General features: G+C 41.4%; 1 protein-coding gene and 1 long non-coding RNA gene across 11 annotated transcripts in view; one reads left to right on the forward strand and one right to left on the reverse strand.

The window, feature by feature from the left end:
* PALM2AKAP2 (PALM2 and AKAP2 fusion) overlaps positions 1-27,748 on the forward strand; it is a 265,334-nt gene that overhangs the window by 81,230 nt on the left and 156,356 nt on the right. For all 8 annotated transcript variants that reach the window (XM_086869415.1, XM_023944331.2, XM_023944332.2 and 5 more), the window contains exon 4: positions 27,187-27,301. In XM_086869415.1, coding sequence (XP_086725541.1) covers positions 27,187-27,301 — 115 coding nt within the window. The remainder of the gene's footprint in view (positions 1-27,186; positions 27,302-27,748) is intronic.
* On the reverse strand, positions 11,672-22,752 carry LOC147648281 (uncharacterized). Of its 3 annotated transcripts, none has more exons than XR_015281099.1 (3): positions 22,512-22,752; positions 15,864-16,023; positions 11,672-15,529 (listed from the first exon to the last, which is right to left on the reverse strand). It is a non-coding gene; the product is annotated as an uncharacterized LOC147648281 (long non-coding RNA). The 3 variants fall into 3 exon arrangements; XR_015281100.1 differs by having other exon boundaries at positions 15,864-16,036; XR_015281101.1 differs by lacking the exon at positions 22,512-22,752 and adding an exon at positions 16,142-16,189.

Consider the following 27,748-nt stretch of genomic DNA (forward strand, 5'->3'; position numbering starts at 1 on the left):
AATGTGATCTGTACCCTAATAGGAAATTATGTAGTGTTGTAATGTTACTGGTAGAGAGAAAGCAAAGGAAAATGCTGATCTCCTGTTCCACAGAGAGGACACATGGTAGATGACACTAGGAGTCTTGTTTTGTTCTTCAGTCTTCACTAGAAAGGTGTGCTGCAATTGAGCAAGAAGTGCAGTTGTACCGGGTACATATCTGAAGCAGAATCAGGGAAAAGAAATTGAAGAATACTGAGGGCAAATCAGACTAGTTTCAGATCATCTGAGCATGGTGAGATCCATCCCCAAACTGGACATCTGTCTGAAACCACCTCAGAGTCTTGTTCCTTTGAGATCTTGAAAGGAGATGTTCTTAGGAAAAGCACATGTCATGCTTAATTTTACTAAGGGGGCAGAGCAAAGAGGAGTTACAGGATACCAGCCTAATTCCATTCTGCAGAGGAGCACATGTGGTTGTCTAGGAGAATACACAGTGATTTATAAAGAACTTGAATTTATCAAATAAGGCCTGCCAAGGTACCCAGCTTCCTTGACAGGCACCTAGCAGACCATGTCAGCTGAGGATGCCATTTACCTTAACATTGAGGAGTCTTTGATACTTTTATAATCCCACAGGTAGAAATATAATTTGGACAAAACTCATCTAAGACAGAGACAATACTGATAAGAAACTGTTCCATCAAAATTGAAGGGAAAATTTTGATGAATTGTCTGCTGGTTCTTAGACAATTTCATCTTCTCATAATACTGTAGGTGATGAGAAGGTTCATGAGTAGACGCTCTATTAATTAGACTTGAAGACAGCATCAAACATGGGGGCACATGGTGAAGAACAGCACGGTAATTGCAAATCAGAGATGATCCTAAAAACGCAATAGAAGGAAATTGCAAAATTTTATCTTTGGGCAGGCATAGCCAACTGTGAAGACAGCCAACTGTGGCTGTCAGCCCAGTTCTCTCAAAAACATGTGGGAACTAGGATGAATAAGAAGCTGGACATGAGTCAAGGATTTGGGGCTGGAAAGATGTTTTGGTATGTAGGTAATGAAACATAAAAGAATACTCTGTTGATGGTTAGTAAGGCCTCACTTGGATTAACCTGCAGTTGAAAGAACAATTGCATTGGAAATACAGTTCAGACTACCAGAAAATCAGGAGGAGAAGGTGGATTGGAAGTGACTGGGGTACACGGTCTACAAGGAAAGTGTGCTCAGTCTGATGAAGAGAGTAGGTCTTCAAATACTTCATCAGCCACTGCAATGGAAAGAATAATGGGTTCTTTGTGTTCACAGTAGAAGGGACAACAACTACCAAAATTAAGTATTGGCAATGGAAATTCATTAGGGGAAACCTTCCAGCAATCAGGACAATGAAGCACTGGAGGGGCCATGAAGGGTCCATCATTTCAGGTCTGTGAGAAGAGGTCAGAGACAGTCAGCAGGAGCAATGTTAGTTCAGCCAACACAGTCTGAAATCAAGGACCTGCCTGGACACCTTTTCCTGGCCACTGGGATTCAGCACTTGCTTTCAGCCAGTCAGAGACTTATCTCCCTCTTTCTGATAACAAAGATTCACAACTTGCAGAAGAAAACTATTTTAGGAAAAGTTGAACAGGGACATGATAATGTCTTCAACTAATATGAAAATAGCCATCAAGATTAGAGAAATAAATTTCAAACACAAAAGAAATGGTATTAAAATGCCAGAAGGCCAGACCTTTAAGAAAATAATCAAGTATTTCTCCTGCCGACCTTTTTCAAGAGTGAACATGTTGAAGGACTGGAGTAGATTGTCAATTGCTACAGGGGATCTCTGTTCCCAGACAGTTTCAGGATGAAGCATTACCAGTTTGTTGTGACACTTGATGTAAGAGGGAGGGCTGCACTATTTTCTGTTTCTGTAATTCTCTTGGAGAAGGGTAATACTCAGCATATATGGAAATGAAACAGAGATATGAGATCAGAAACTGCTTTTCACTAGAGCAAATAACAGATTGTGAAACACAAACCAGGAAATTAAAATGTGGGTATGGGGGAACCCCAAATTTTTTGCATTATGGACAGTCATCTTGTTGCACTTGTAAACTCATACAGTGGTGTATTTTGGAAAACACCATGTAGAGCCCCCAGGGATTAGCAGACTAAATTAGTGCTTGGGACAGGCTGTTTGCTCTTGCAGTGTATAATAAAGCCAGCTACTTGCATTTTAGGTAAGGAAGAAACTTTCCTATATTCGAGTCAAGAGTGAATTTTTGGTCTGTTTCCATGAAATATCTGGAACAGCTAATGCCAGGTACAGAACTGGACGGGCTAACAGTGCAAAGCAGCCAGCCAGCTCCTGGTACAACTGTTTGAAATCATGACAGAGTTTTCTTTCCACTCCCCCTCTTCTCACTAGCTGGCAAAATATTTTTGTGCTGGAGTCACTTGTTCTAGAGTTCTTACTTGAAGGCATAAATATATCTTCTGGTTTGAATTCAGAGTTTTAGTTTTCCTCTCCAAATAACTTTACATTGTTTCAGAGTCTGAAATAGACTCTGGCTTTTCAAGCTTTGTCATTAGAGTCGAAATAGACATCTGTGAAGAGGAACAGAAGGCATAAATTTTAGACTCTGTGCACCCTAGAGAACAAGATTATGAGAAGCTGAAGCTATAAAAGAAGCTGTAGCATAAAGTGATGACCTGAATGGCTCATAACTAAAAATATCTGTCATAGACACAATTCTGAGATTTGGAAATTTCAACACTGCCTCAAAGAGAAAAAAAAATAAGTTTATCAAAAATATTGTGAAAGAGACGAATTAATATTATTTGTCTGACCTCCTGGAAACATTTATTTTGATATGACTAAAAAATTCTCGACACTGGAACAGTTTTATCTGTTTTTATCTGTTAAATGGTAATGTAAAAAGCAAATGTTTCTGCTTCATAGAAACAAAATATTGAGATAATTTTCTGTCAGATTATCATGAAATAGATAAATTCATGTAAATTCTTTACATTTAATTAAGTCAGTGTTTTCCAAAGGAGTAAAATTTCTCAGGGAAATAATCAACCATATGCCATAATTTTCCAGTGTCCTTTAACCCCCACAAATGTGAAAATGGTATAGGCTTCTAAACAAAGACAGAAAAATTATCTATGGTCAGAGAAATAAGTCATTCCCAGAGTGAAACAAAACAACTGCTAAATACTGCATATAAATGCTTCATAATTGTTTGACAGTTATTTACCACGTTGCATCTACAAAGAGAATCAAATACATATATTTTCTGTCACAGCAGTTGCTCAATACAAATGGGTCTTAATATTGTGGCTCCTTTCAGTGGTTTGTTATATCTCTTGATTTCATATCTTCCAGATTTCTGCTAAGAATTGCCAAAAGCATCTTACAATCCCTGCTATTGATACAGCATGTTAAACATCCAAGGCAACAGGGAATTTATAAAGCTACTTTCCTAACCAATAAGATATGGCTAATCTTGTCACAGGAAACCTGTGGTTCTCTTCCTTCAGCCTGCTGCGTGCATCCACAGCAGCCGTGCTGTGCTGTTGGTACCCATTCTCTACACATGCAGCACCAGGTGGTCCTGCCCTGGGGCCTTGCATTGGCACAGACAGGACAGCCACCTCCTGGAAAGGGACCCACGAGGCAACACAACTGGAGCCAGGAGAGGAGTCCGACCCTCTCCTTGCTGTTACTGGTCACCAAGGCCAGGGACCATGGTGCTTCTTAGCTGGTCTGTTCCCCCTCCTTTTAGCAATAGCGTAGCTGTGATTGATCCCATCAATCATCAATTGCAGCATGGAGACATGAAAATGCCTTCTCTGCTCCTGTTCCTTCCTGCCCTTATTCATCCTCTCACTAGGCTGCCTTCCAGTTCCCAAACACGTTTGGCATTCCTGACTTGGTGTTGTGAGAGCGCTGTGGTCTCCAGTGAGGATCACTCAGCAGCCACTCAAGCATGGCAAGGCTTTGTCCCTCCAGAGAAATCATCTTCATTGGACTGGTCTTCAGCAGTGACTGCTGCTTCCTGTCCTGTCTCAAGAGCAGAACGCAGAATAGCTCTCCTGCCATGTGTCATGTTAAGGGTGAGGAGAAGCAGTGTGAGAATGTAGTGTCCAGGCAGGAAAAGAGGAGGTGCTGCTTTACAAGGTTGCGTCTCGTAGTCAGCAAGCCAACAGGCGAACCAAGAATGGCATTGGAAATTTACTGTGGTGGGATGGTGTGGGCCTGCTCTAGAGAGTCTTGTCCTAAAGGCTATCGGGTCACCTTTCCTATGACCACCACTGCCTGACTCCCTCTTACATGTCTTTGTTTATTTCTGCATAGTGGTTTTCTATCTAAACACATCACCCTCCACCCTTGTTCATTTTGAGTTGAGAGTAACAAAATCCTAGAGCATTTCTTGTATGGAATACCGGGTTTCTCACCACAGCCCCTTCTGAGGACATGTGAAAAGGGCCAGCATCAGCCTGACTGCATCCCAATAGAAATGTAATCATAAGGTCTAATTATATGTTTTTTACGTTATTTTTTTAGTTTACCTTTTTTTAATATGGGGCACTGAAGTGTCCAAAATAGAAATAGTTAACTAAAATACAGGGGCTTATATGACCAAGTTTTCATGAAATAATGTCAAGATCCCACCCCAGAGAGTGGACAGCTGTTTACAGCCACTAGGAATTATCCCTGGGAAGGCTCAATTTTACTGCAGAAAAGTACTTTTACATCCCTCTCTTCCTCAGCCAGAACTGAAAACAGACTGTATATTGCATCTATTTTTGGATGTAGGACACACAGGTCAGCTACTGGTCAGTGTGGCGTGGGAAAGGCTGCAGTGATGTGCTGAGCATCCAGACTCACTGAAAAACACTTCTGCTGTCACCCTGAGAGTGCAGTGCCCTGCTGATGCACCTCACTGCCTGACAGCCAGCAGAGACCACACCAGAGTGGTCTCTGCATAGGACCCTTGGTCAAGCAGCAATGTCAACACAGGTTTCTGCTAGGTTTGAACATATTTTAAATGCATTCTTTAATTAAAAATGTTTTTAATGAGCCAAGACAACATGAGTAATCCACAGCTAAAACTGACTGTGTTAAGCTACTTCCTTAAGCTATCCAGAATCATGTCCTCCTTTAAAAATAGTGTTAACTATACTCAAGATAAAAGTCTGGTGGAAATCAGGGACCAGAATATCAACAAACATTGCACTGAAGTGTTTTCAGAGCTCTTTCTGGCAGACCTCTAGAAATCAGTTGTACTCAATGTATCCCTTTAAAATTCTCATTAATAAATATTTCCTTCCATCCTCTGGGGAATCACCATAACCCCACAGCACATCAGCCCTGCAGCAGGCTAGGGTTTCGCATCACTTTTAACTTTCACCTTAAAGTCTTAACACAAGATTTCTGCCTGCTGTGCATCATACTCAGTGCTCTTGTCCCTCACAGCCTGGGGCTGTCTCCTAGATGACTGTGACCTCGGGAGGGTTAACACACAGATTGCCAGCTCATAGACTAACTCAGCATTTGGAACAGCTGCTTCACTACTGTAACATTTACAGCTGGAAGGGTCATTGTCATATTCTAGACTGTGTGATTAGCTTTGATGGGAGCTTCCTTCTTGCCATAGGATACCAATGCATGATCTGTCTAGCTGTTTATAAACCAAGGAGTTGTAGGTGAGAGGTGAAAGTACAATAGATGCAAAATTTGCCATTTTCATTGTCTTTTCCGTGGCATCATGTGAGAAGTCATCCCAGATGAGGTTGTCCTGATGCCACACTCAGTGGAAATGTTTTACCTTTGTAACTTGCAGAAGTCATAAGGATGATCTGCTAGCTGGATAGCAAAGAAAGCTCTACTGAACTCGTCACACATATTCATTCCAGGCGTATAACCAATGGAAAGTAAAACTATAGACTTTCTATTTTTGCCATATTTCAATGGGAAATGTCTTCTTTGCCAGGCAAAAGCCGATGTATGCGTGGACTGCAGGAGAAAATTTAGATGGATCCATGTTAAAGGTTGATTGCTTAATAGTGCAAATATATGGCCCCAAAGACCACATTTTATGCATCCTTTGTTTCTGGTGTGATAGCAAGGTGGCTTGTATTTGTTTATCTTAAAAAAAATACTAGCAAGGAAAGTATTAAGAAGATATCTTTATCTAGAATAAAGATCATTTTCTTAAAACCACAGTAGCAATGCCAGAGAGGTCTGTATTCCTAAAATCTGCCACCAAATTTTTATGTCCATGTGTGTCCACTTATTGGGGTTTAGTGTCATTTGTATATGATAACAGTATCCCAGACAGTTATATTCAGGAATTGTGGGTATTTGGACTCCTAAAGAAGCAGAAAACTTTTTTTTTCTTTTTTGTGCTTAAGGAACTGCCAGATTGCCTGTAAGATTTTAAGCAATAAAACTTTGAGTGAAAAAAAAATTAAAAAGTGAAAGAAGAAGATAATAATTTTGAGAAAAAAAATCTGGATTTTATTTACATGCAAACATTACTACTATTATATCATACCTTACAATCTTTGATCTTGAGACAAAATATATCCATCTTCAACTGAAATAATCCAAAGACTGGAATTGTTACAAAAGATGCATTCTTTTGTATGCTAGAATCCCATACTAGAAATGTTTGAATACAACATGCAGTACTAGAAAGTTGCTCTCGTGCAACAAGTACTTCCATAATTACAAGAATAACAGTGAATCTTTGAGTGAGGAAAACCTCAATATGAAATTTTTGGCACCTTCACATGCTGTCTTAATTTTTTTTAAATATCAGTCTTATGTTATTTTAAAGAGTGACATAGCCTTTTTTGTATGAGTTGGCATACCTGAAAGTCTCACATCTGTATAGCACGCTTCCTAGACTGAGTACACTGTAAGGAGCAGGAAATGAGAACTTTAATTCAAGCCAAGCCATTGTTTTCCATAATATGAAAAATAGTACAACAAAATCATCTGCTGAATTAAATGGACAGAAAAATATGGACTTTTTTCTAACTCTGAGATATTATATTTGAACGCATAACTTTCCAGTTTCAAAATACCTGGTTTTCTAAGAGATTAATGTCATTTTGGAAGTGAAAGTGCAGGGAACCATGATTTTAAAATAATAGAATCTATATAAAAAAACCCAGTTGTTTTTAAGTGAACTATAGCTAAAAAGCTGTATTTTGCTTCCCTCCTGAAAAGCTTTCTATTTTTTATGCAATACACACTAGTTTCCTCCTCCCCTACCCACTGGCACTTGCCTGCATCTATTCCCTGGTCCTCTGGTTTAGACCTAGACCCAGCAACCCAGTGTTGATCCAGAAGTGTAATTTCAGGGTGGTCTGGTCTTTCTCCTGTAGGCTGAAATCATGTGTGCTGCCACATTCAGTAACATTAAATTCACACATGTGGCTATATTGCTACAGCATTTGGGAACTCTTAAAATCTGGGGTCTAGAAAATTATTTCTGTCCTTAAATTAGCTGTGGACAAATTAGCCCTTGAAAATAGATTCTTCCAGATATGCTACCCAAAGTCCATCAGATCAAAGAAAAGGGAAACCAAACCAAACCAAAAACAACAACAACAACAATAAAAAAGACCACAGAAAAGTGCACAAAGCACTGAGCTGGGAAATAGCTAGGCATCCATCTCCCATCTACAATATGATCAAGTTGCACTCAATTAATTGTCAGGATGAAAAATAAGCAGACATTTTATGCAAAGCCAATAGTTTGTTGTTAAGGTAAATAAAATGTTACCAACCTAGTTTCTGACTTTTTTTCAGAAATAAACTTTTTATTCTGTTTTTAATATCAGTCAAAATATTATAGAAGAAAAAGGAACAGTGTTACATAGAATGTCTGCAGAGTAATACAACTGTTATGCCTCCTAGCACCTGCCCCTTTTTCTGTTCTTAGAGTTAATCTTCCAGAACCTCTCCTTATCCATCCCAGACACAGTTAAAATATATGTCAAGTCATCAGCTTCTCAGACTCTTCATCAAGGTAAATATTGGGCTGATTGTGAGGGTTTCTTCCCTTTTCCAGGAGGAATGTGATGCAGACATTTGTGGTTTACTTCTCCTCAATTTGGAGTCCACTTGAAGCAATTTTTTTTTTTTTCCATGGGTCTGTAATTCCACATCAAATCTGCTATATATGTGTTACATATAGATAGAATTTTGGAAGCACAAAATAATTTGGGCTGAAAGGGACCTTTAAAAGTCATCCAGTCCAAACCCCACTGCAATATGCAGTGTCACCGTCAACTTAGGTCAGATTGCCCAGAGCTCCACCTAACCTGGTTTTGAACACTTAGAATGATGAGGCATCCACAGATTTTCATGGAAATCTATTCCAATTTCTCTCCACCCACACCATAAAAAAAAATATTCTTTATGTCTAGCCTCTTATAGTTTTGCCCCCTATCCTATGGGTATGAGCCCTACTTTAAGAAGTCCATCCTTATCTTTCTTACAAACCTGCTTTAGGAACTAGAATGCAAGGTCTACTGTGAGCCTTCTCTTTTCCAGGCCGAACCTCAGTTTTTCCTCACAGGGCTGATGTTCCATCCCACTGATGATTTCCGTGGCCCTCCACTAGAGTTGATCGAGGAGGTACACATCCTTCTGAAACTGTGGCCCACAGAGCTGGATGCAGAGCTCACGTGGGGTGGGGCAGAGTCACCTCCCTTGACCTGCTAGCCGTTCCTCTTTTGATACTTGTTTTTTACTCTCCTTGCTGCTCCTAGAGCTGTTTTACCCAGCCCTAGGTCTTTCTCTGACCATTGTGAACTTGCTCATTGCCTGTCTCATCATGCCACCCCATCCTCCCCCTCACAGTACCGTGTATCTCTCTTTCCGGGCTTCAGCTGTGCCATCAAGGCAATCTTCCTCCATGTGGAATGACTGCAGTGGGTTCATATGCACTTCCTTCCACAGAACAAACTGTGTTACTGCTGTGATAGTAGATCATAGCTACAGTACACATTTATACAGACATGTGCAGAAGACAAAGAGGGCCTGTACAGAGGGACCATGACAGGCCCTAAAGTCCTTGCAAAGCTATTACAAACCTTGGGATCTGTTACTAGCAATGCTGCTACTATATTTACTATGTAGCACTGCTACAATGCTAATTATATTTTGTTTCTCCTGTCTGTAGCCTATGTAGACACATACAAACTTACTGAAATAGCAAAGGTTTCCAGCTGTGCATGCTGATTTGCACTGGGACTAAACTTTCACACTTAAAACTGATTTGGTGCCCTAAAATTTGCAGATCAAAGTTTCAGTGACAATTCAGGAGAATGTGGAAGAGTTTGTCATTATTACTATTACCAAGATCCAGATTTATATCTGTTCCAGAGAAAGACTGGTGAACATGAAGTGTTCTCTGTTGAGGAAGGTCCAAGCAGGTCAAACAGTTTGTCAAGAGATGATAATGTATTCCGTGAGCTGAAGACAGAAGAACTGGTAGACCAGGTGCTCACCTGGCTCCCAGCATTTCCTGAGATTAAACTAATGTTTACTAGTTGAGGATCTTCCAATCTTTTCCTTCCAGTTTTCTGTGGTACTTCTAATGCAACAGCACAAACTTGCTGTAAACACTTGTGCCTATGCTAAAAGAGGAAAACATCACTGCAGAGTCAGAAATCACATGCTGGCACCTGAAATGCTGAAATACCATCCTGTGCTCACATTCTCCAGCATTGTACCTGGCATTGAGCAATCACAGTTTGTACCAGGACAGTGTGACAATGGTTGTGGGTTTTGGAGTGAGTAGGTTCAGGTATGGTCAATGGCTCTCTGAGCAGCCACAAAAAGCTATCAAAAATCCCAAATATCTATTGTTGCTCTAATAACCTGGCAGCCTCCTGTGAGATGCAGAAGAGTGAATGGGCAGTGCAGCTGGTCATGTGTTCATCCCCAGGCAACCAGTCTGGTCTGCTTGGAGGCAAAGCACCAGGACAGGACTTGGTAGGTATAATGCTTTGCACTGCAGCTGTTTCCCTTCCAGGACTACCAGTACAGTATTATATGAAATACAAGCATCAGTGCTCTGAGAACTTGACATTATTTTAGTGCATCACTTTCCCATTTCCTTGCCTCTCAGCAGTTTGTCAGTGGAGACACCCCATAATACTGAGCAGCTTATATCTCATGGCTCCTGGAAAGGTTTTCTCACCACCCCAGTTGCTGTTGTGACCTCTGGCTGAGCAGTTCCCTTTGTCATTCCCAACTGTGCAGCTGAGGACAGGATTCAGTGAAAAGTTGCACACCGCATTGTCCTTCTACTGCCAGTGTAACTGCATTTCTGACTTCCCATGAAAACCCAGCATGCCAAGCTCCCTGACATCCACTATGTCCTTTCTGTTGTCACTCTCTCCTCTCCTGCAGAGGTTTTTCTCCTTTCACCTTGCAATGAAGAATACTTCTTGAAGTGTCTGTGTGCATACCTGGCTAGCAGCTAGCATGTGAAGAGTCATGTTGGGGACAAGCACGACAAAATTCCATGGAAAAAGCTGAGCTGTTACAATGCCTGAGCTCACTAGATGGCCTCATACACTGCAGAGAAGCTTTTCCTCCTGCAGTTTCCCCTTGTGCATTCTGTTTATGCATGCAGTGGTAGGAACTTTTTAATTATTATTTTCCCCCTTTTTATTTTTTCTTTTGTTATCTGGATGTGGATCCCTCTTCTTAATTCTTTACTGCTGTGGAAGACCTTTTTCTATCTCCTGGGCCATGGCTGTCAGTTTGCCGAGCAATTTCCAATTATCAAAACAAGCCACAGCATGCAGTGGGAATGGAAAGCAGAAAAGAAAGCTAGTATGTGACTTTCATAATAATAATATACCATAATAGTAGAAGGTCATTCAGGAGCACAAGCATTAAGTTTAGCATTTGGTGCCTTTCTGCAATGCCCCCTGGGCCCATGGATGTCTATTTAGCATATCTGTTTGAAGTTTTGTTGCATTATACATATTAAGGAAAAAAACTCTCTTAAACAAGCATTTCCTACACTGTGATGTGTGGCTCCGCAAAATCTTGTTGTGGGGAGAAAGAGCATGAGGGAGGTCTAAGGGGAAATGAGAAAAGTTAAACAGCTGTGTAAAAGGCATTGGATATTTAGCAACCTGTAAGAAAAAGCTGCATTTATCTGCAGTATCCTCTTGGTCTCCTTGGCCACAGTTTTTCAGAGCACTACTGTCGAGCAGGTATTTACTACAGTAATGATTTAAGGGGTGGGAGGTGGAAAGAGCAAGAAAAGAAGGGCTCAAACTCACATTGTACCATGCTTTAGATGAGCCATGATAATGGACTAGAGCCCACCAGCAGCCCTCTACAAATGCAGGGTAAAGCACAATTTCAGCCACTTTCACTGGGATATTTAGTGACCAAATTCATCTGCTGGTTCTTGGCTGAGAGGCTGGCTAGAAATTGCCTATCCACGATTACCTACATCATGTGCACAGCTATGTGCAAGATAGCTCTTCCTGTCTTCTGCTGGTGTGCTGTTGGCAAAAAACATTCTTGTCCTTTGTTCTGGATGTTTTTTCTACGTCATGTTGGACATTTTGCTGTTTGCAATTGTACTGACCTGTTCAAAAGCAGTAGGACCCCTCTGCTTTCTTTCTCAGCAGACTGTAACCAAGAAGACAGTGGTGAGGCAGTCTGCCTGGTACCTTTGAAAGCAGTTTCTACTTTCTGTCCCAATGGCACCCACCTGAGACAGTCATAGACATAATGATAGTGAGACCTGGGCTTGTGCTGCAGGGTCAGGCAGGAGCCATCCTCTGCAACATCACTGAGCTCTTTGGATCAATCACCTACATGAGGGAAAGTACATTCTCCTGTCACTTTTAGGTTCAAATGTCGAGCCATCCAAAAGTAGCCTGAATCAGGCAGCTCCAGCTTCACCTTCTAAATTGGTGTTTCTGTCTTCTACAAAATAATCTATGCAGATATTTTTTAAATCTGCATAAAGTTATATGCTTGTTCCCCAGCAGTTTTTTTGAGGACTTCTTGGCCTCAAGACTTTAGTACTTCCCAAAGACAACTTCTCAGTGAAGAAGGCAGAAGCACATAAATGCAGGAGGACTTATAAGAGGACTTCTTGATCGTGATGCTCTAAGTCCCATACATATATCAGGAGGCACACAGTGGGGAGATGAGCAGAAACCAGAAGAGTTCTGTAGCCAGAAGGCCACAAGACCACTCTGTGTGGATTTGGATCACAGGGGAGAAGCCAGGGATGCTTAAAGGCACAGCTGTTTTGGCCACGAAGTAGCATCTTTACATGGTCCTACCTTACCAGTCTTAAAATAGCATAAAGTGGAAAATATCAGCAGCCCTGTACCAATATCAGAAAATATCTCTTTGTGACTGATCGCAACAGCTGTCACGAAAATGAGAAGCAGGTAAAAGATAAAAGTAACGGAGAGTGGAATGAAATGGTGACATGGATGTTCCACACCACGAATGAGGCAACATTTCTTAGAGGGCATGACCAGAAAACCCACAGCTCCTTCAGAGACTGTCGTGCTGACAGGAGTTTGCACGCTGCCTGCAGGGTGTATACGAAGGCGGCTGCCAACAGCAGACCTGAGAACTGCAGGCAGAGCCAGGGAGTTCAGCCACAACTGAAGCCAATTACAAATGAGGGAGAAATCATTTAGACAGTTGGTGGTGTCCATCTGGCACTTAGTGACTAACCAGCCAGCCCTTTGGCCAGTCATCCTGACAGCCTGCACTCCCAACTGCCCTTGTCTAGTGGTAGTCATAATGCAGTAAATGGCATTCTGGCACCCAGAATATTGTTGTTCTCAGTTTTTATGCCATATTTCAAAGAAGGCTTTTTTAGTTTGATTCTACTTTCAGTCTGTCCATTCCAAAGCACTGAGACAATTTTCCTAATTTTGAACTGTCACATTAATGTGATTAGCCTTTAAGTTTTGAGTTAGAGATACACTTCAACATGTGCTTACACCCAAGTATTCATCTGTTCAAAGCACTGGAACTACATACACACCTGCAGTTTGATACCTGTTTATCTCTCTTGTTTAAATGCAAGGCTTTGAGTACTGCTCTTTCATCTACTGCCTGATGGCTTCAGCTATAAACGTTTATAGATGAAGACTCTTCAAACAATAAAGCTGGAAATGTGTTCACAACTATACACCAATTAGCATGGATATCACAGGAGATAAGCTTTCAAAAGTACCTGCATCCCATTTTCAAGAGCACCTTTACCACTTTTAAGCTGTTTTTTTGCATCTCAGATGGCAGATGGCAGACATTCCCTGCAACCTGCAACTGGCCAGTAATTTCTTAATTTCCCATGTCTTGACAGTGTGCACTCTTGCCTAAATGAAATAAAGTGGGAAATGGGCCCCAGCCTTCCCTATACTATGGACACCTGTGAAGTCTTTTCCCTTGATCTCATGTTTTAGACAAAGCAAATTAAAATGATCTGTCAGTGCTGTAAACCCAAGGAGATTTTTGCAATCCTCTCAATTTATTATTACCCATTCTTACAAGAACTTACTTTATTTGAGTGCCTTGTTCAAACACCAACATAAAAAACATAGTAGGCACAAAAAAGAGACAAGGCGATCAGTTGTACAAGTAAGACCAAGAATGTTCATGGTTTTGCCAAAACTCAGCAGAGGTTTTCTCCGGTCCAGGATCCCTGAGCATTAGGAAGAATGTGAGACTCAAAATTAACACACTTAGACTTTAGGAAATCCCTGCAAAACTTTAGCCTCTTTTCTCAAGTTACATAGCAGAAATTTCCAGGTGTGACAAGGACTGTCTCCCCTTGCTAGCCCATCCCTCAATACCATCATTCCAGGCATAGAAATGTTTTGCACAGTTAGGGAGACCTGTGTGAGGGAGGTTCGTCATAGTCCTGAGATGCACTGAAACCACAGGAGGTGAACTAGCTTCTCATGACCAGCTAGCCCTGGGATCACAGACAGAAGCCCATCAGGCTACACTTGGCTTTCTTCAGCTTGCTGAGGAAAAGATAGTGAACCGACTGCAAAGTAATTAATTGCAAAGTAGGGGGTTACCACACTGCTAAGTGCTCTGAGTTTCTCCTCTTTGATATTTACCCTTAGAAAGGAAGTGTTGTGCCAGCTCTCTGCTATGATCAGCTTGAGGTCAGCCATCAAAATATGGACCCTGGCATGGTTTTAGAAGTTCTCTTGAAAATAAAGATTTATTACCCTTTTAAAACTCATCCCATTCTAGAGATACTCTGTATCTGTAGATACTCTGTATGGTGGCTGCTTTTTGTGCCCCTGAACCAAATCAGCCCAGATGTCTGTGTTATCCTGATTCTGAAGTTCTGCAGCTCTTGGGAAGTCTGGGGTCAAGAATTTCACCCCTCTGAGACCCACACAGGCAGGAAGTCATCAGCTGACTCCTACCACAAACATGCAGCATGAAGTCAAGGCAAACTTTTCAGCATCCCACTGTTAAAACTGTACTTCATTCCAAATTTTCATGAGCCAGTAAGGGGGACTAGAAAGGCAGTGTCACATTATTAAACATGCTCTCTTTTTTTTTATTTGAGCTCCAGCACTGTGAAGGTTCAGATAGCGATGACTCAGGTCTGGCTGATGTTAGGTAATGTGGAGCAAAGGGCTGGAAAAGGGAGCCTCAAGTAATATCAAAGCCATTTTTCCCACTCATTTCTTCATTCACACAGCTCTGTAGCTGGCTCTATTCACCACTACAGTTCAGCAATAAAATCACACTTCCAGGGATCCCTCTGCAGAATTATAGATGCTGTCCAAGGACAAATCCAAGACTCAATCTTACAATTTCTTCACAGCTCAGAAAGTTGTCTTATACTGTACATGAAATCCAAAAATGTGGTTATGATTACCTGAGCAGCTGGAGGTGTCTAGGAGCTGGTAAGCTGTGATTTCCAGTTAAGATTGAAACAGCACTCAAAGGAGTGCAGCATCCAGGTCTTTTGTCCTTCATGCTGCAGGTGCTGCCTGCTCACTTGTGACAGGCATCTGATAAAATGAAAAAAAAAAACCAAGACTACACGAAATTCAGAGAGTTCATAAACGAGACACAGGCATTGTGTCTGGAAGGCCTGCATAGTCACAGCTCCTCTAGTGCTCTAGTGGAGTGGTGGGGTTAGACCACTATAGATGAAATCCCATACCCTTGGAAAATGAAAGCCAGGCTCTGGATGGCAGAGGTAAAACTAGAGCCATTAATGTTTATCATATAGGCAGTGTTTCCACAGCTCTCCACATAGATCCCAGGATTCTATGGACTTTGTGCTTCCACCTACTCACCTACCCCTTCTCCAGGGGTGGTAAGTGATGTCTTGAGCTGGAATTCATTCATCGTTTTATGTTATGATTTCATTCTTGTCCAGCAGAGAACAGACAGTGGGAAAAGGAGTTGTGCTTTGCACACTGAGATGCAGTTACCACCACAGATCCACCTTCCCTGGACTTGTATGCCAGAAATTAGTGCTGGGAGTCTGTGAAAGGAATGGCACAGAGCTCTCCATGTGCCCAAGAGGACCGGAGGCTTCCCCTGCCGGTAGTAGCACCACCCACCAGCCCAGTGAACACTCAAAGAAAATGACAAGAACAATAGCAGGAAATGTCTAAGGGTGGAAACAACAAACCGAACACGGCCCAAGTTTCTGGGGGCTTCCTGATTGGCTTGATTTGCCTCAGCAGGAGCACTTTGGATAACCTTGGAGCTACCCCACCAGGGCAAAACCTCTCCCCAGTGAAGCCACTTGTTTCAATGGCTTTCTGGGGCATGGGAATGTTTGCTTCCCAGCACAAACTAATAAACAAGCACACCATAAAAACACAAAGGTAAGATCAGACAGATGAAGCAGGATCAGGACACTGCAGTCATCGTGCTCAGAGTGGCAGCAGCTTGGTGCATCTCTCATTGCTCCCAGTGTAAAGTCCATCTGTTCCCATGGGGCATGTTCCTTGCCTTGCATCAGCCTTCACCCTGGAAAAATGAACTGTGAGTTCCTGTAAGTGAATGACTGCAGAGGACAGATTTGCAAAGCTCAGATCCAATAAACTGTTTGTATCAAGAAACAAACAAAACAAGTTATGGCTCCTACTGGGTGTTGCCCTTCCTGCCCTGCTGCTTTTTTTCTGTCCCTACTGGCAAGCAGTGCAGGGAAATGGATCTGTGTATTTCTGAGGGTCATGTAATATGGGGAGTTCTTAAAGGGACCTAATGAAGTTCTGTGCCTGATGCATAATGACTATCAGCTGCACATACCATCTAGTTCCTTTGTCGAGGGCTACTGAGGGCATTTACAGGTTTAGGCAGCTGTGACTAAAGCACAACACAGAAGGCAAAGAAGAATATTTTCAAAAACATCAAAGGAAGGCAGAGGGAACCCTGTCAGTTGCAGCTCTTTATGGTAGCTGTGCTTTAATAGCCACAGGACAGCAGAATAATCCCACCATTATAAAACTTTGATTGGGTTTTCATGTTTTCAGCCTGAATTTTCCGGGATTCATTTTCATTTTTAGTACTATTCTCAGATTAAATTCAGTCAATCAAATGGTGTACCTCAGGTCAGAATGCTGGATGCTGGGCAATGCTTTTTGCACCAACAAGTTTGTAAGCACCATTTTATTTGAAACAGCCCTTTTAAACCACCACAAAAGGAAGCAAATAGATAATCCCTTGTTTGCAGCAGAAGTCTATTACAAACTTTATGCAGTTCTTAGCAGCAAATACCAAGAATCAAGTCAAACAAAAATCATGGAAATTTCACATGTACAGTGAATATAATTAATAATACCAGCTAAGATATCTACTAGGGATATGCATAGACTGATGTATAATTGGGCTTTATAGAATTGGCAAAATGTATTGGATCAAGATGGGGGAATGGAGGCAAAATTATTTGCTGGAGGCTACAGCAAGGATTAGAATAGATAGCTATGGCCCATGATTGCTGTTTTTGTCAACACTGCTTTTCTAGTTAATAACTGCAGCATCTTTTCATTGCCATATGAAAGGCTCACTTGCATGTATTTCTATACTGCTAAACATTAAATATGGTGGGAGCAAGGCAGGATTCCAAATAGCCGGTATGGGAATTCTGCTAGTCCTCGTTGCCAGCAATAGAGAGCCTGTTGCCACTGACTTTGGATGGAGCCAGTGCTCTGTCTAAACAGAAGAAAAAAGACTCATCACAAGTCTGAGTGGAGATAACCTCTGCAGGAATATACAGAAAAGAAAGAAAGAGGGGGAGGGGGAGAAAGGGAAGGAAGGCAAAAAGGGAAAAAGCCTGTACCAGGAAAAAGTTTGTTTTTCACTCTAGGTGTGCTTTTGACTTCTGCCAGGAACAACTCTTGTACAGTCCCCTTTGCCCCTGCCCTTCACGGCAGCAGCCCATGGCTGGCTAAGAAGCACGACTCTGTAAGAATTGCTGTGCATGACCTTCATCAGCTCCCTGCAAAGAGCAGGTGAGAGCACACAGAGCACCTCCCTAGGTCTCACAGGCAGACAAAACAGATAGTTGAAAAAGCCGCAGAGACCTGAATTCCAGACAGAAGACAACATACCCTCTCCAGCCCTAGGTAACAATGTTTCTCTTAAACCCAGTCTCCCAAACGTTTTGCTTTTCAATGCAGCACTGTCTGCACTCTGAGCTTGTAGAATTTTATGGTATTTCTGCTACAGCCTCTTCAGAAGAATGACCCTAAGCACCACGTCTACAATCATCTTTTCAGTTAGTTGTATAGAGCAGTGAGACCTCCCCTGACCCTCCATCCAGACCCTTCTCCAGCTTTGTTGCTCTTCTCTGGACATGCTCCAGCCACTCAATGCCTTTCTTGGAGTGAGGGGCTCAAAACTCAGTACAGGACTCGAGATGTGGCCTCACCAGTGCCAAGGACAGGGGACAGACACTGCCCTGGGCCTGCTGGTCGTGGTACTCTTGCCAGGATGCCATTAGCAATCTTGGCTGTCTGGACACACTATTGGCTCATATTCAGACAGCTGTTGACCAGCACCTCCAGTTCTTTTTCTGCAGAGCATCTTTGCCTTGCTTGTGTTCTGTCCTGAGCACCCCTTAGCAGCTCATTTCTCATCTGCCACTGTTAACTAGAGACAAAAGGCATATTCCCAGTTTGTACATGGGAGGCTGAAATCTCTTCAGAGAAAATACTTTTAGGCTTGTTTTTTTGTTTTATTTCCCTTCACTTAAAAAGGTGATGGAGATTTTCCAGGCCTCCTGCCTTTCCTGTAAATGCTTCTAGGTAACTCAGCATGCATCTCCAGTATATCAGTATGTACAGGAATTGCAGAAAAACATCCTCCTTCTTTGGCAGCTTGCAGTGTGGGTACTGCATAAGGTCATGCACTCATTTTGGTTGTACATCTGCGCTAACCTTGGGTTTCTGCGGCAGCCAGCACTGCTGCACGATGGAAGAATGAGCATTCAGCCGTCATCCCCCAATTGCTCTCCCTCTATTTCTTGGATCCCTTCCAAGATATAAATAACACAATCCACTGTACAGCTGAACTGCTGGCATCTGTTGCTAAACCTAAATGAATTTCATGTGCATAGCTGTGACAAGCCAACAAGCTGCTTTTCGTAGGGCTGACCACACCTTTTCAAGTCTGTGGGTGCATGCTGCTGTGTACAGGGACTTTGTGCTGGGGAAAATTGTGCTTGTACCCTCCCTCACCCAGACTGTCTTGCAACACAAGAGGATTTTATCACCAAAAGCCACACTGGTACGTTTGTCCCTTGCACTCTTGTGTGTCCTCAGACATCCCAGGATATCTGTCCTGGTGCTCATCCTCCCAATTTACTTAAAGCTATGGGAAGGCAAGCAGGTTTCTGCAGGATTCAGTGTCTTTCCTGAGTTGTTGTACCTTCACCTTTCAATTGCAAAATACAGCACTTATCCTCTCTCAAATGGCTGTTTTATCTTCCTTGCCTTTCTTGAGCCATCTGGTGAGTACAATGAACCACAGATGATGCACCTATGTACTTGTAGTGTAAGTCCTGTTTCCTGTGCTGCTTTCTGATGTGACTGTCCAGACATGAAGATGTGGATGTCTGGTTCTGTGCAGGCCAAGCATTTTATATCAGTTGTGGTTCTTATTTAGTTTGCCGTAATATTTTGGACACTGGCCTGTGAAGATCCAGAGGCAGGAGGTCTGGGTCTGGAAGGGAAGTGCAAGATGAGAGTAATGGTGGAGATGACAGAGAAGACAGCTTCATCAGGAAGAGCCTAAATAACCATTTTCATTTTACCTGACTAGGCATTTGTACCTTTTCTTTTAAACACAAGTGGTCCAGAGGATGGATGATTCAAAAGCCAGATGGTACCAGGGCATGTTAAGCTATCAGGGTGTTTACTTGACTGAGCAAGGACTTGGTCAGATCTGCCAGGTTCTGTCTGGAACCTGGTCAGGAGCACAAACAGAAGCTTTCTGATCCAAACACTGTTATAAGCACACAAAAAAAAAAAAAAAAAAAGTAGACTCTGCTCTTTCACCTCTTTGATCACTGGCTACTGGACTGGGTTCAGAACAGGTCTTTTTTTAAAATTTTTCCCCCCTCAATTCCCAAAGGAGGGTCAAGCCATGTACTCCTCTGCTCTAAGGGCAAGCATCCAAGGCATAGTGATTCACTGATTTCCAGTCAGTGACGTGCCATCTCCCGAGTCAGTGGGAATATTTTAAGGTTGCAGCCTCACCCAGGCTGGAGACATGTCCCATTTGAAGAATCCTGGAAGAATCTGGCCTAGAAAGGTTTACACTGGTAAAAGTCCAAAATCAAGCAGGGGCTGTAAGTGCCATGAGGGCAAAAAGTTTTGTGTTATGGTGATACGAGGAAATCATACTAGGCTGAGGTAACATCTTAAGAAGAGAAAAAGCAGCTCATGAAAAAGTGGTTTCAGTTAGAGGAGTCACATCAGAGTGCTGAAAGTTCTCCTGTTTGGGAGATTCAATGCTGTATCAGACAAACCCGATAGGCAAAAGTTAATATGCAAACTTTGTTGATTTGGCAGGGCAAGCGACTAAATTGCATAACTTCTTCAATTCCAGGTTGAAGAATTTGCATTACATTAAGTCTTGTACATCCAGAGCAGGCAACATTGTAGTAGTTAAATCAAACTAATGGCTGTTGTGTTTTCCACCTCATCATGCTTTGCTCCAGAAGTCCTGTGGCCAATGCTTGACTTGGTTGCCTTGGTTTGTCCAGCATGGATTAACCTCATCTTACACCAGGCAGATGCAGAATATCATTATACTGCTCTCTCTGTGTATGTATGTACACACACTTACTTCAGACAGTGAAGTGAATTGTGTAGTTCTTCAGCTAATACTGGGAAGCAACTTCTTCCAGGTGGAGGGAATTGTTTCCCTTCTCATGTGTTCAGCAAGACTGGTATGGACTACCAGAGCAACTCATTCAGCATCATGCCTGAATCTCATATCCAAGTGCTGGTTGCAATGAGGGATTCCCAGTTTTTCGAGTCATGGAGGTTTTGCCTTTTCAAAGATGTTAATTAAGTTTGCTGCTCTTGAATTTCAACTGCACTCTCTAAACAACAGCCTGTTTGAAATCATAAGATGTGCCCTCCCAGCTTTCCTCTTTGAAAGTGAGCTGTTCAAAAAAAGGATGAGCACTAAAAAAAGACTAAACTAAGAAGCATTGAATTACTCAACTCTGAAATCCCATTTCAGCCTGCAACAGAAATCAAGCAGGTTTTTTGCCATCAGCACTGGCTGTTTATTGATAGAGAGTGATATCCACAAACAGTCCCACTGGCTTCAGCAGCAATTGCTGCTGTTTGCTAAGAAAACTAAGACAATGTGGAAATTAAACCACGAGGATTATTCAGTGATTTCCCCCTCCCCTACAGCAGACAAAGGGACTGTTCACAGCTGTGCATGTAGATTTCGGCTCCGGTTCCATAGGCATGTTGGCTTACAGGCAAATTGCTGGTGCTTGGCAGCTGGTACAGGTAATAGGAAGTTTGTGAAGTGCTGGACTGGGGTCCAGTTATGCTGGTTTAAAAGACTTACATGTCTTTCAGGGGCACCCTTTTCCCTTGCAGGTTCATTTTCCAAGGTTGTTCTGAACCTAGGTGAGCTAACAGCTACCCTGCTGCCCCAGAATGAAATGGGAATGAGAGGCCCTTGGTGTGGAACATTTTTGCCAGTGTGCTTTTAAAGAAGGAACTGTACCTCCAGAAGACTGAACCTTACATGTAAAGTTTCAGTTTCTGGTTTTGCTGTGCAGTCAAAGGCTACCTTGGGGAAAAATCCTTGAGACAGGCACAGAGTTTGTGTGGAGATCAGCTTCATCCCTTCAGGCAAGCACAGTTATCCCTAAAGTTGCTTAAACACCAAGCTTAATTAATTAATTAACCTTAATTAAAGGTGCTTAATTCTCTGTACAGTAAATATCAGGGTTTTTTTGCAGTGTTTTTTGCTTGTAAGTCTGCCATTTTAATACCAGCTGTAACACCTCAGGATGTTCAGCTTTGAGAGACCTGATACTAATTACTGTCTTATTTGTGGCTTCTGTATCAATTTGATTTATGGTATCAGTCAAGTAATAGCAAAATAATCAGTTAAAGGTGAACCATCCCCCACTCTACATATGCATCTGTCACCTTTTCCCTTCAAGTGTTTACTGTGATTAGGTCTTTCCTGTTTTTCTCTTAAGTTCTGAATACTTTTATACTTTCCATATTAGTCCTGATGAATGTTCTTTTTTCCACTGACATGCCAGTGTGCGTGCTGAAGTCATAATTTTTATTACATTTCTGTTTTTACTGTGGAAATTTCATGAGTATTTCTCAGGTACAACCCAGAATGCATAGTTAGCACAGACTAAAGAAACCGGTCCATAAACCTGCAGCTGTTCTCCCTGTTTATAATGCTGTTACCCTCCTACTCTGAAAAACAAAACACTGCTAAGCCAAATGTAGATACCTCTAGAAGTCTGTTTCTGCTAGAGTTAATTAGCTGGATAGAGAAGGCTGTTTTCTTTAGGCATAGTTCTGCTGACTTAGGATTTGTGTGTTTTAAACCAGTGTGACTCTGCCTCAGCATCTGCGTTCACTCTGTGAATGCCCCGCAGGACCACGCTCAGGGTCTCTCCTGGGGTCGAGGAAAGGCATCTCAGGACAGAACAGCCTCTGCTTTTAAGCAAAGAGGAAAACGACAGGCCAGGTTAGTGGGTTTCAGCATCTTAACATGGGAAACAGAATAAACAGAGGAAATCTTTCACCTAAGAAAGTGCCTTCAACACCTTCAGACTAGAGCACAAAGTAAAGTCCTGTATCCAAGCACAGTGTTTGCTGGGTACTGAGTGCTAAATGTAAATGCACACATACACATACCAAAGTTCCAAACCTTGTCTTCTACCTCTTCACCTCTTAAAGATCTCCCTGCTTAACACCCCTTTTTGTCACCTAGATTACAATATTCTGTCCTACCTGATAGCTCCTGTGTTCCATATTCCTGCATCGCTTCAGGAGAATTCATGTTTTGTTTCTGCCTCTGGTCTTCTCAGAAGCTTCACTGGCTGCTTTGTCCAGACTCATGTAGTGCCCAGTTAGGTTAAAATCCCACCAAACACCCAGACCAGGTTTCCTTTATCAATCTGGTACATCTCCTTCCCTGCAGTACTGTAAGGTCCTGGTCTGAATTTTGGAGGGCTTGATAGCTACAGAGTCTAAAAGAGAAGGCCTGTAAGTAGCCTTAAAATATATTTTGCCCCCATCATTCAGGAGTTTCAAGACCCAATTGGAAGAAGCTGTGGTCATCCTGGCCTGATCATAGGTCACCCTGTTTTGAGGAGGAGGTTGGGCTAGAGACCGCCCAAAGTCATTTCCAGCCCTCACTATCCTAGAAGCTTGTAGTCTTATTAACCAAGAAATCAGGGTCCCCCAAATGATAGCAAAATGCTGTCCAAAGGATAGCATCTCTTGAGCTGTTTGTGGTTCCTTCCTCTTCATAGCAGGGTAGCATTGTTAACATGAGAAGGAAAGTCACTTAGCTTCCTAGCTTATGCAAGCAGCCCCCCCGCAGAAATCTTCTTACTCTCTTGGATGCATATGGCAGCCATGCATTGGAGAAAGCTGCAGGACAGACAAGCAGCAAAGTAGGTTTGGCTTTGAGGGACAAAAGTTCCCTTCTGTTTCTGCGGTATTTGGGAAAATAGGATTCTAATACAATCACAGAAACAAAACCCTTGCCCATGCCACAGCAACCCCAGACCCTCTGACTTTTTTTTTTTTTTTTTTTTTTTCTTCTAGAAACAGTTTAGCAAATCTCAATCATGAGGTAGCTGTCTGGGCCAATGAAACAGAAATACTGTCTGTTTTATCTTCTGTCTCATCTGAATCTGCATTTTCTTTCTTAATTTTCTTTCCTACAATGCTTCAGATATTGTAGTTGTTTATGTAACTGGCTTTATCGTTGTGGCTGTCTTTCAAAGGCCAGCCCAAAACCTGCTAAGAAGTCTTCTAAGGAACAAGGGAATTACAGGGTTTCCTTGCCAGGTGTCAAATGACAATTAAGGCATATCCTTTCTAAAATGGGCTAGAAGAAAAGGACATTATTTGGTACTTAACAGGTTTACACAGGAAGAATGTAAGGTCTTTGTATATATATGCCTGTGTACATGTGCACTCTGAATGGATTTATTACTATTCAAGCCATTATACAACGTGTTGCTCAAAACAGATGTGATACTAGTGCATTTATTTTTCAGACCAAATTTACATGACTCTTTTGTGTGTTGGTGTCAAAAATTCAGTCACTTCTCCTTACCACTGAGCAATTCTATGAAACTCAATAAAAAAATAAACCATGCAAAGCAACCTTCAGTTTGCATGATTTAAATTTTTGCATTGCTGGACCATATGTAAAAAGACAGCCCAAAAGAGTGGTGTGGACTCTAGGTCCAAATGTTCCAGTAAGGTGTGTTGGTAGCCAAGTTGTTTACTCTGGAATATATACAACAGCTCACAGAGAAACTCTGACCCTGAGTATTTCTGTTACCAAAGCAGAAGTGCCTCAACCCTTAGGCTTAGACATGAGTAATTACAGAGCTATAAATTTAGAAACAATGTAGAAAGCAACTTTCTGTGGATACCAATGTCTGGTGTACAACCCCTGGGCTATGTAACAGGTACCTTCTGATGAACAATCTGTATTTTTCCTGGAATTTTTCTGCATTCTCCATGGGGCCTGGGAGACTCTCAGTCTACATGTACTGATTTCAGTGAGGAAAAGGTAATTAGCCTCCACAGGATGAGTTTTATGTGTTCTTCAGTGTCACACAGAAAATCTCTGTTCCTAACAGCTTCTTCCATGTTTCTAAATCCTGGTAGCTCTGTCTCCATCCTTTTCCTCTTTGGCGAGTTGTTGTCAGTATCACTTCTAAAAGAAAGTAAAGAAGGGATTCAGGGAAAAAAAAAAAAAAAAAAACCAAAAAAGTCAAAAAAAACCCCACCAAAACCAGCTTCAAGAACAAAAATGAGAACAACTAGATGTCTTGTCAAAATTGAGTGACGTAATGTCTCATCTGCCCAACTCCTTTTAATATGAGGGTAGGATGGCACAAAGGAAGCAGAAACTGAGGAAGTGAACTAGGAGGAGTAAAACCAAAAAAGCAATCAGTCAGAAAGCAAGAAAATATAAATCAACTCCGTTTCTATCTGTGCAAGTGCACATGTGCATGTGTTAAAAGCAAACTTTCTCTGCATGACCAAACAATTAACAATAAACTTTTTCCAGTCTGAGCTGGTGTACAAAAAAATAGTGACTTACGATGACCCCAAATTACAAGGAGCATATCTGCTTATAACTATGCATCAAATGAGTTGCCTCATATACTCAGAGTTTTCATTGTCATAAACTACTAATTAATGTCCAGTTCATTTGAAAGAAAAGGGGTTTCTTCCCTCTCCCTGTATTTTATTGTTACTGACCTCTACATACTCCCATTTTTTCAGTCTCTTCCCACATCATACAGCAAGCAAAATGTACTAGTTTACAGAATATGCATCCTGAAAATGCTGCTTGGTGACTCACTGGGCAAGAAATGAAATACACCAGTAAACCCTGGCTTACCCACCTCCACAATTTATTTTCACAAGGCATCACAGCAGAGTATTTCAAATTTCTTTATCAGCAAGGTACAAATGGATGTGAATCTATAGATTATTCCAAGGGCTAGAGAAGGAAAAGAAGGCACCTAGCTGTGGATTTCTAAGTTCTTTAATTTAGCAAGACTGTGGCAAATGCCTGACCTGAGTGACAAATGAATTTTTCACTTCACTAGCTACTTTTAAAAATCAAGATAAAAAAGTCAGTATAGAAGAGGATGGTTTGAAATTTTTTTCCCTGAATTACAATCATCCCATATCAAACTGCAGCAGAATAAAATAATTGGTTACATTATTTTTTGTTTGTTTTATATTATTTTGGGGGAAAGATTAAACTGGTTGACAAAGTACTTTCCAGCAGTTAATTTTAAAATTAATGCAATTAAGCCATTTTAACTTAGTGATTGAAAGTGTTACCTTTAATCGCAGTTCAACAAATCACCATGAATCTGAGACTATTAAGTATTCATACACTTCAGGAAAGCAAAATCTGCCTTTTTCCATCTGCAACAACTTGAGCCCCTAATACTTTTCTCTCCCCCTAATGAAAAGCATCATCAGTAAGTGCCACAAAACTTTCATCATCATACAACTAAAAAGTAAGGAAAAATTTCCCAGGTGGGTGCCTAAATTTAGACCCCTGAATCTACATTTAAACACATGAATTTAATAAGAAACTCAGCCTGTCAGGTTTGTCAAAGAAGCAATTCCTCCTTCTCTCCTCCCTACATCATCTTCTCGATGCTCTTTGTCTTGTGATTGAACAAGCATTAGTGGAGTCCTGAGCTGAGCAAGGCTGGAAAAGGAAAAAAATGTCCTTTAGCATGGATCAGTGTCCTGATCTTTCATTTGAAAAGTGGTGACAGAAAGGCAGGAGCAAGCAGCCATGGGTAAGGAAAGTGCTGGGTGATGCTGATATGTCACATTCAAGGAAATATGGTTTAACAAGCTATGAGCAGCCACAGATCTTTTGGTAGACAAAGGAACTTTTAGGTAACTATTCCTGCCCAAATGTGTTCATCTTAGCTTATTTTATACATATATAGACACATACACATACACATACATATACATATACACATACACATACACATACACATACACATACACATACATATACATATACATATACATATACATATACATATACATATACATATACATATTATTTTTTCTTTTTCCGAAGGGAGAAAACCAAGACAGTGGAACATATAAGAGGAGGAGAGTGGGGGGAAAGAGGGAATATTCCTGCATCTGCATAAAACATGTCAACAAAAGGAGGTTTGAGTTAAAGTAATGGAGAATCTAGGTTCTATAAAAATGTACCTCAAATAATAATCAGCTCATCTGAAGGTGTGAGGTCTCAGCCACTAGGCCTTGACAGAAGAAATGAGAGTGCTGAGTATTTATTGCCTAGCAGAGTAAGTTTATTTTTTAAACTGTCTACATATTTTATTACACAAAGCCTCTAGGAACCCCAGTGTGAAAAGGAGAAAGCACATATAGCTATCCCAAAGGGGAATGGGCAAAGTGTAGGTTCAAGAGACACTCCTACCAAAGCTGGTTGACTGCCAGTTTCCAATGAATATTTCCAATTTCATTGTCTGGAGCATAGAAACATTAGAAGATACTTATTCCTCTAAATACTACTGCATATTCACAGTTTTATCCTGCACTGTAGTTTCTAAAATGAAATTAAACATCAGAGATGTTATGGGAATTGGAGTGAAGGGATACCAAAGTATATTTTTAGTTAATCTGTATATGCTTTTGAAGAAGTGGATAAGATAATCACTGTTTTTCCTATAGATCTGTCTGTTTTACAAATAATTCACACGCCCTTCATGTGCTAGGAAATCAGTTGTGAAATAAGAGATAAAGTTACTTCTGATGACATTTGAAATGCCAGCTAATACCTAAGAAACTCTCTCTCTCACTGAACTAATTTTTATATTTTTTTTTTGTGTGTATGTGCATGTCTGTATGTCTTCCACAGACTGGAGCAAGAAATACAGAAATTAGAAAGTGAAGAATCACAAATATCTGCCAAAGAACAAATAATTCTGGAGAAACTAAAGGAGACTGAGAAATCCTTTGACAACTTGCAAAAGGTATTAAAAAAAAAAAAAAAAAAAAAGACACTTGGGCACAGATTGAAACCAAAGTGTACTCTTAGCACCATTTGGAAGCAGCAAGTATAATTCATGCACTTAAGGAAAGATTGAGGACAGTTGCAGAACACATAGTTTAAACCAGTATGAGCAAGACTGGAAAAGATACAGTGGCATTGGGTGTATTCTGGTTGGGTTACCTGGATTTTCCCTTCCATCCCAGCTTTTTTCAAAGAGGGATTTCAGATGCTATCTTCTTATCTGCAGGGAAACCATGTGAGCTTTCAGCCCCCCTTAAAGATGTCAGCAGGATCCTGAGGTTATTTCAAACTTCCCTGCTCTCATGGCATCCAGAGGTAGTAGCATTTGCCACAAATGCCACTTTAGAACATTACAGCCTGCAACAAAAGGCAGAGATCTTCATCTGGTTCTACCATGTGCCACCCC

The sequence above is a fragment of the Cyanistes caeruleus genome, chromosome Z (assembly GCF_971803275.1).
Source record: "Cyanistes caeruleus chromosome Z, bCyaCae1.hap1.1, whole genome shotgun sequence".
NCBI lineage: Eukaryota > Metazoa > Chordata > Aves > Passeriformes > Paridae > Cyanistes > Cyanistes caeruleus.